This window comes from Macrobrachium rosenbergii, chromosome 1 (assembly GCF_040412425.1).
Source record: "Macrobrachium rosenbergii isolate ZJJX-2024 chromosome 1, ASM4041242v1, whole genome shotgun sequence".
In the NCBI taxonomy this organism is placed as follows: domain Eukaryota; kingdom Metazoa; phylum Arthropoda; class Malacostraca; order Decapoda; family Palaemonidae; genus Macrobrachium; species Macrobrachium rosenbergii.
The window spans coordinates 27,122,117-27,131,491 of record NC_089741.1 but is presented as its reverse complement, the minus strand read 5'-3'; the positions used below and the strand labels follow the sequence as shown (position 1 = coordinate 27,131,491).

Here is a 9,375-nt window from a genome sequence, read left to right as displayed (position 1 = left end):
TCATGCCCGTTCCTATCCTTGTGCTACCCACTGCAGTCGACGTACAACTAGGTACATAATTCACTGCATTATGGATTTTTCATGAAAGGGCCAAAGTACTTTGTATTCAGTAGGTTTTAATTCTGGTCTCCCCTTGAAGCTTGTGACGAGGTTCGAACCGCTGAGTCACTTAGATGTAGTGTATACATATATATTCACACACACATATACACATATATACAGTATATATATACATACAGAATTATATATATATATATATATATATATATATATATATATATATATATATATATATATATATATATAAAGGTTTGAGTTACCTATACTATTACTGAGTTCTCTCTATTGTTATTCATTTGAGTTATTTCTATTTTTACTCAACTGAGTTATCTCTTTTGCTATTGTTACGCATTTGAGTTACATCTGTTGTTAACCATTTCTCTTCTTTCTCATCTTTTTTTTTTTTTTTTTACTTTTATCCATCTGAGTTATCTCTGCTGTTGCGAAACTAGTACCGTCTGTTCTTGTTATCTTCATTTGTATAAAGGATTTTAACCCTCCTTCACAAAAGTGGCCACTCTCTCTCTCTCTCGAATAATAATAATAATAATAATAATAATAATAATAATAATAATAATAATAATAATAGCGGTAGTAGATCCGGAATTTTTTATCGTTTTCCCATATAACAATAATAACAATAATAATAATAATAATAATAATAATAATAATAATAATAATCATAATCATCCCAGCAATTTTTTATTGTCTCCGTGGAACTAGGTATGAAAAAGCCACTGGGCTGAATTGAAGCCACAAAAAAAAAAAAAAATGATAAAATTTGGATTAATAACCATAACGAAATCATGAATTTCTTGAGTACTGTGGTCAATACGGCGTCATCTAACAATGATAAAGAATAATTAATAATAACAATAGTTTAGATCCAACTTAAAACACATTCGGGAGGTATAAAAATCATGAGTAATTATCAAATTTCCTTCAAGCGTTGTCATCAGCCCCACGTCACCTAATAATACTCGTAATAAAGAATATTATATAATAATAATAATACTTCATAACTAAAAAATGGATTCGGAACGTATAAAAATTATAAGGACAATCATCAAATTTCCCTGAAGTGTTGCCATCAGCGGCGCTTCAGAAAGACTAAGCAAGAACCTGTTCCTTCCTCCGCCGCCGACGTTCCTGAGTACCTCGTTCTTTGCAACTTCAGCTTCAGCAGCTAGAAATTACCGCACGGGTGTAATTACATTTTTTTGAGATTAATTCCTTTGCAATTTGAAAAAAAAAAAAAGGCCGGCGGGGTGACGCGACGCTGGGAAAGGTTGGAAGGGAGAGTCAGATTTCAACTCCATTTAGCGACAGGTCCGTATTTGAATACACGATTAACCCAATCTCTTTGGACTAAAGAGGATTTGGACTGATCCGAAAAGCGACTCTTATCCGGCGATGACAGAGTATATATTTTCCATTTCCCAGTGGAAAGGGGTTGAAAGCTGGGAGGGGTTTGGGGGGGAAGCCAGGAGAGAGAAGAGAGGGAGAGGGGGAGAGAGAATGGTGGGGAGAGCTATCAGTCAGCTCCCTGTAAAAGGGGTTTAAAATTTGGGGGTGTAACAGTCAGTAAAAGGGTTTTAAAATGTGGGGACCATCAATGAGTGAAAGGGGTCAAAATTAGTCATTCGAATGGGTTCAAGATTTGGGGACTCAGTCAGTGAATAGGGTTTCAATTTGGGAGACTCATCCTGTGAAAGGGTTTCAAAATTTTGACTCATTAAGTGAGAGGGTTTAAAAATTCTGATTCATTCAGTGAGAGGGGGTAAAAATTTCGAGATTCATTCAGTAAAAGGGCTTAAAAATTTTGAGACTGGAAGAACTTAAAAAATTTAACTCATTCAGTAAAAGGGTTTCAAAATTTTGATTCATTCAGTTAAAGGATTTAAAAATTTTGATTCATTCAGTTAAAGGATTTAAAAATTTTGACATTCAGTGAAAGGGGGTCGAGATTCATTCAGTAAAAGGGCTTCAAAATTTTGAGACTGGAAGAGCTTAAAAAATTTGACTCATTCAGTGAAAGGGTTTCAAAATTTTGACTCATTCAGTGAAATGGTTTCAAAATGTTTACCATTCAGCGAAAGGGCTTAATAATTTTGAGATCGTTTACTGAAAGGGTTTCAAAATTTTGATTCGTTCAGAGACAAGGTTTCAAACATTTGACTCATTCAGTGAAAGGGTTTCAAAATTTTAATCATTCCAGTGAAAAGGGAAAATCAGAGAGTATCATCAAATGAAAGGGATTCGAATTGAGACACCAGAAATTGAAACATTTCGAATATGAATTAAAAAGCACTGGGAAATTCTAAAGAATTATTACTATTCATAATTACGAAAGTACTGCAAAGGAATATTCAATTATTTCGGAAATATGTTTAAACTTTTTCCCTTCACTGTAAAAATTCCATATTCTCTCTCTCTCTCTCTCTCATATATATTATACACACACACACATATATATATATGTATATATATATATATATATATATATTATTATATACATAAACATACATACATAAATACATTCATACATGTTTGTGTTTGTATGCATCTGTGCATATCAACTATTTCTCTCTGAATAAACTCTTAAAAATGAAGAATTAGGCATACTGATTTTTTAATTATGTAAAACATCCCGTAATTAATAGAACTTTACCCTGAATAAACTCCCCAATAAGAAAAAATCAAAGCAACACCACACTCCCCCCCAAAAAAAAAACTCAGAAATAAAAAACTTATCATCCCAGACCAAATCCTTCAATACGAACCTAATTATTTGAGCCATTTCAGCCTGGTTCGTGTACCCGAAGGAGTACAACGACTTTGACCTCGTCATTCCAGTGATTCGCACGTGTATAAGAAAGCCAGCAGAACGAAAATTAAATTCCCGGTTACTGGGGATCTTACTGGGAATCATGCTGGGAATCATGGACGTTCCGGCAGAGTCAAAAGAAGTTTCCGGCACGAGCCCTGTCTCTCCCTCCTCTAATACACCGAGTATAATTACCTTTCATGTTCTGTCTCTTACTCCCGTCATGCAGATCTCCATTTGAGATGCGTTTCCTTTCTCTTTCTCTCTCTCTCTCTCTCTCTCCCTTCGCAGTCTTCTCTCCTCTCTCTGATTTTCTCCCCTAAAAGAGAGAGAGAGAGAGAGAGAGAGAGAGAGAGAGAGAGAGAGAGAGAGAGAGAGAGATGTCCTTCATTTCCCAAACCTCATAAGGTCAAATCTTCTATTCTCTTTGAGGTTTTGCCTTTTTCTACTGGAGGTCCCTAACAAGGCACCTAGGGAACCTCCACCCTCCCACCCTCCCTACCCCGGCTACAAGGAGGAGGAGGACAGGAGGAGGAGGAGGAGGAGGAGGAGGAGGAGGAGGAGGAGGAGGAGGAGGAGGAGGACGTGGGCGGGCGGGTGGGTGGCAGTAGCACACGCCAACACCCACCCACCTCTCTCTCTCTCTCTCTCTCTCTCTCTCTCTTCCTCGGCTCGCAGGTCGTCATTCCTTGAAATCCGCGTCTTATTTCCAGTTTTAATAACCTGTGAGGAATAGGATCTAAAAGTCTCCGTACGAAAGGTTTCATTACTTTTACCTTATTGGATGTTATATTATCTCTTGATCATTTGCGACAGAGGGACGGGAACTGGAGTGTATGTATGTGTGTATGTGTGTATGTATGTATGTATGTATGTATGTATGTATGTATGTATGTATGTATGTATATATATATATATATATATATATATATATATATATATATATATATATATATATATATATATATATATATATATATATATATATATATATAATCTCTTTGAATTGCAAAATTACATTTTCTCATTCTTTTGCGGGCGACTCTCTCTTCTTCTCCTTTCTGTCTGTTTTTCTTGTCTGTCTGTCCGTCTGTCGTGGAGGAAGGAGAACGAGGTGGGAAGAGGAAGAAGAGAGACTAGGAAGAGAAGGTGCCTTGTTTATGACAACATTCTGCTGCGAGAGGATACAATGATATTTCCGACTCCAACGTTATTTTAATTTCTCATTTCATATAAGACTGTTTCTCCGTAATAAGCTTTGCTAGTTTTCTCCATTCTCATGGGAGGGAAAGGTACATATTCTCTCTCTCTCTCTCTCTCTCTCTCTCTCTCTCTCTCTCCTCAATAGCTAGCATAAATATATATATGATCGAGCAACCCCACCTAGCGGTGTATATATATATGTGTAAGTTCTCTCTCTCTCTCTCTTTTTCTCTCAATATCATGAATATATATGATCGAGCAACTCCACCTAGCGGTGTATATGTACGTAGAAGTTCTCTCTCTCTCTCTCTCTCTCTCTCTCTCTCTCTCTCTCTCTCTCTCTCTCTCTCTCTCCTCAATAGCTAGCATGAATATATATATGATCAAGCAACCCCACCTAGCGGCGTATATGTATGTATAACTCTCTCTCTCTCTCTCTCTCTCTCTCTCTCTCTCTCTCTCTCTCTCTCTCTCCGTGCGAAAACCTTCCACAAATTCGCCTCATCCCCTTCAGGTCCCCCGAGGAGCCGACAGAGAGAACAAAAAATAATAAGAGAACACAATTTCCTGTTCCTCCCGGGGTGAATATCGCACTTGGGAAAAAGATGGAGAGAATAAATGTAAGAAGAAATGCGTAAGGAGGAAAAAAAAAATAAAAAAAAAAACTTCTTCACGGGGCCCAGCAATGCTTCACTTTACGAGAGGAAAGGAAGTTTGCATTAAGGAGCAGCGGAAGCTGCAGGACACAGCGCAAGCAGATGCAGCGGAGGCTCCAACGACTGAATATTTTCTCCTGCTTTTTTTTTTTTCTTCTTTCTTCTGTTTCTGATGCTCTTCCATACTCAGCAGAAGCAGGCAGAAAGGTATTTGTCTCTGCTGCTCTTCCATACTCAGCAGAAGCAGGTAAAATGGTATTTGTCTCCGCTGCTCTTCCATACTCAGGAGAAGCAGGTAAAATGGTATTTGTCTCTGCTGCTCTTCCATACTCAGCAGAAGCAGGTAAAATGGTATTTGTCTCTGCTGCTCTTCCATACTCAGCAGAAGCAGGTAAAATGGTATTTGTCTCTGCTGCTCTTCCATACTCAGCAGAAGCAGGCAAAATGGTATTTGTCTCTGCTGCTCTTCCATACTCAGCAGAAGCAGGAGAGGCATTTGTCTCTGCTACCCTTCCATACTTAGCAGAAGCAGGAGAGGCATTTGTCTCTGCTGCTCTTCCATACTCAGCAGAAGCAGGTAAAATGGTATTTGTCTCTGCTGCTCTTCCATACTCAGCAGAAGCAGGTAAAATGGTATTTGTCTCTGCTGCTCTTCCATACTCAGCAGAAGCAGGTAAATGGTATTTGTCTCTGCTGCTCTTCCATACTCAGCAGAAGCAGGTAAAATGGTATTTGTCTCTGCTGCTCTTCCATACTCAGCAGAAGCAGGTAAATGGTATTTGTCTCTGCTGCTCTTCCATACTCAGCAGAAGCAGGCAAAATGGTATTTGTCTCTGCTGCTCTTCCATACTCAGCAGAAGCAGGAGAGGCATTTGTCTCTGCTACCCTTCCATACTTAGCAGAAGCAGGAGAGGCATTTGTCTCTGCTGCTCTTCCATACTCAGCAGAAGCAGGTAAAATGGTATTTGTCTCTGCTGTTCTTCCATACTCAGCAGAAGCAGGCAAAAAGGTATTTGTCTCTGCTGCTCTTCCATACTCAGCAGAAGCAGGTAAAATGGTATTTGTCTCTGCTGCTCTTCCATACTCAGCAGAAGCAGGCAAAATGGTATTTGTCTCTGCTGCTCTTAAATACTCAGCAGAAGCAGGAGAGGCATTTGTCTCTGCTACCCTTCCATACTGAGCAGAAGCAGGAGAGGCATTTGTCTCTGCTGCTCTTCCATACTCAGCAGAAGCAGGTAAAATGGTATTTGTCTCTGCTGCTCTTCCATACTGAGCAGAAGCAGGAGAGGCAGCTGCCCTTCCATACTGAGCAGAAGCATGACAGAAGGCATTTGTCTCTGCCCTTCCATACTGAGCAGAAGCATGACAGAAGGCATTTGTCTCTGCTGCCCTTCCATACTGAGCAGAAGCATGACAGAGGGCATTTGTCTCTGCTGCCCTTCCATACTGAGCAGAAGCATGACAGAAGGCATTTGTCTCCGCTGCCCTTCCATACTGAGCAGAAGCATGACAGAAGGCATTTGTCTCCGCTGCCCTTCCATACTGAGCAGAAGCATGACAGAAGGCATTTGTCTCTGCTGCCCTTCCATACTGAGCAGAAGCATGACAGAAGGCATTTGTCTCTGCTGCCCTTCCATACTGAGCAGAAGCATGACAGAAGGCATTTGTCTCTGCTGCCCTTCCATACTGAGCAGAAGCATGACAGAAGGCATTTGTCTCCGCTGCCCTTCCATACTGAGCAGAAGCATGACAGAAGGCATTTGTCTCCGCTGCCCTTCCATACTGAGCAGAAGCATGACAGAAGGCATTTGTCTCCGCTGCCCTTCCATACTGAGCAGAAGCATGACAGAAGGCATTTGTCTCCGCTGCCCTTCCATACTGAGCAGAAGCATGACAGAAGGCATTTGTCTCTGCTGCCCTTCCATACTGAGCAGAAGCATGACAGAAGGCATTTGTCTCTGCTGCCCTTCCATACTGAGCAGAAGCATGACAGAAGGCATTTGTCTCTGCTGCCCTTCCATACTGAGCAGAAGCATGACAGAAGGCATTTGTCTCTGCTGCCCTTTCATACTGAGCAGAAGCATGACAGAGGGCATTTGTTTCTGCTGCTCTTCCATACTGAGCAGAAGTAGGCAAAAAGGTATTTGTCTCTGCTGCTCTTCCATACTCAGCAGAAGCAGGTAAAATGGTATTAGTCTCTGCTGCTCTTCCATACTCAGCAGAAGCAGGAGAAAAGGCATTTGTCTCAGCTGCTCTTCCATACTGAGCAGAAGCAGGAGCAGGAGAAAAGGCATTTGTGTCTGCTGTTCTTCCATACTGAGCAGAAGCAGGAGAAGAGGCATTTGTCTCTGCTGTCCTTCCATACTAAGCAGAAGCATGACAGAAGGCATTTGTCTCTGCTGCCCTTCCATACTGAGCAGAAGCATGACAGAGGGCATTTGTCTCTGCTGCTCTTCCATACTGAGCAGAAGTAGGCAAAAAGGTATTTGTCTCTGCTGCTCTTCCATACTCAGCAGAAGCAGGTAAATGGTATTTGTCTCTGCTGCTCTTCCATACTCAGCAGAAGCAGGTAAAATGGTATTTGTCTCTGCTGCTCTTCCATACTCAGCAGAAGCAGGAGAAAAGGCATTTGTCTCAGCTGCTCTTCCATACTGAGCAGAAGCAGGAGCAGGAGAAAAGGCATTTGTGTCTGCTGTTCTTCCATACTGAGCAGAAGCAGGAGAAGAGGCATTTGTCTCTGCTGTCCTTCCATACTAAGCAGAAGCATGACAGAAGGCATTTGTCTCTGCTGCCCTTCCATACTGAGCAGAAGCATGACAGAGGGCATTTGTCTCTGCTGCTCTTCCATACTGAGCAGAAGTAGGCAAAAAGGTATTTGTCTCTGCTGCTCTTCCATACTCAGCAGAAGCAGGCAAAATGGTATATGTCTCTGCTGCTCTTCCATACTCAGCAGAAGCAGGAGAAAAGGCATTTGTCTCTGCTGCTCTTCCATACTGAGCAGAAGCAGGAGCAGGAGAAAAGGCATTTGTCTCTGCTGTTCTTCCATACTGAGCAGAAGCAGGAGAAGAGGCATTTGTCTCTGCTGCTCTTCCATACTAAGCAGAAGCAGGAACAACAACGGGACAATCAGATATAGAAGCATTAAAGGCCCCCATCAATATTGCATTTCTTTTCATTCATTTTTCATTCTCCTGTTTCGCATTTCTTCTAAATTACCTCTTACTGATTTTCTTCTCCTGCTTTCTTTTATTAGCTCCACTGTCTCCTCCTCAACGAGCAGAAGCAGACAAAGAAGGGAAGTGCCACCAACGAACAAATATAATCTGCTTTCTTTTGCGTCTGCTTATATTCCTTATCTTTCAAGCCTCCTCCTCCTTCTTCTTCTTCTTCTTCTGCTTCTGCTTCTTTTTCTTCTTCTTCTTCTTCTTGGGTTCTACCTCTTCCTTCAGCTCCTCCTCGACAACTTCTTTGCGTCTTCCCTCGAGAAAACAACTTCTTGTTCCTCCCAGCGGGCTCTGGATAGGAAGAGCTTAGAGTTCCTGAAACTCTCTCTCTGTCTGTCTCTCTCTCTCTCTCTCTCTCTCTCTCTCTCTCTCTCTCTCTCTCTCTCTTTCAAATTGTACAATCTAAGCCCGTCGCTTGTTCGAGAGATATCTTTCGACTCTCTCTCCCTTCTGTTATTTAAACAGTCACATTCTGAACACACACGCACAAACACTTGTGTATTTTATATATATATATATGTATGTGTATATGTATATATATATGGATATATATATACACACACATACATACACCTCCCTCCCTCTATCTCCAACTGCACAAACACTGGGACAAAAACACACAAAACGTTTGCATATCATCCAGCCTACATGCACGCGGGAACGGGATCTAAAACTGCAACAAAACGTTTGAGCCAAAGCCGTAAACGTTTCACTTCACAATTCAGGCGCCATAATAAAAAGAGGCTCAGCGCCACCCGGACACTATTTCAGCCACTTCTAGGAATTCCCCGACTGAATTAAACCTATAAAAATTTATGCAGGGACATTAAGAGATTATCTGGCAAGATTAAATGTCCGGTGAATCAGGAAAAACCCGAGGTGAAATACTTGGGAGCATTTGAATTTCATCATTTACCAGATATTGGAGCCTTTCTCGGTGTTGGGAGAGAGAGAGAGAGAGAGAGAGAGAGAGAGAGAGAGAGAGAGAGAGAGAGAGAGAGAGAGAGAGAGAGAGAGGTGGCAAGGTAGACGGTAATATTAAATTCTTAACGTTTACAACCATATTTTAAGATTCATTCCCTAGAGAGAGAGAGAGAGAGAGAGAGAGAGAGAGAGAGAGAGAGAGAGAGAGAGAGAGAGAGAGAGAGAGAGGTAAGGTAGACAGTAATATTAAATTCTGAACATTTACAGTCATATTTTAAGATTCATTCCCGAGAGAGAGAGAGAGAGAGAGAGAGAGAGAGAGAGAGAGAGAGAGAGAGAGAGAGAGAGAGAGGTAAGTGGCAAGGTAGACGGTAATATTAAATTCTTAACGTTTACAACCATATTTTAAGATTCATTCCCTAGAGAGAGAGAGAGAGAGAGAGAGAGAGAGAGAGAGAGAGAGAGAGAGAGAAAGGTAAGG

At 41.1% G+C, this 9,375-nt stretch overlaps 1 protein-coding gene across 1 annotated transcript in view; it reads right to left on the bottom strand.

The window, feature by feature from the left end:
* LOC136839881 (ice-structuring glycoprotein-like) overlaps positions 1 to 7,840 on the bottom strand; it is a 69,598-nt gene extending 61,758 nt beyond the window's left edge. Inside the window, exons 1-3 of the mRNA XM_067106193.1 lie at positions 7,303 to 7,840; positions 5,549 to 7,097; positions 4,933 to 5,442 (exon numbers count right to left, since the gene is read on the bottom strand). Of these exons, the coding sequence (XP_066962294.1) occupies positions 4,933 to 5,442; positions 5,549 to 7,097; positions 7,303 to 7,840 (2,597 nt within the window). The remainder of the gene's footprint in view (positions 1 to 4,932; positions 5,443 to 5,548; positions 7,098 to 7,302) is intronic.
* Positions 7,841 to 9,375: the final 1,535 nt, after the last annotated feature.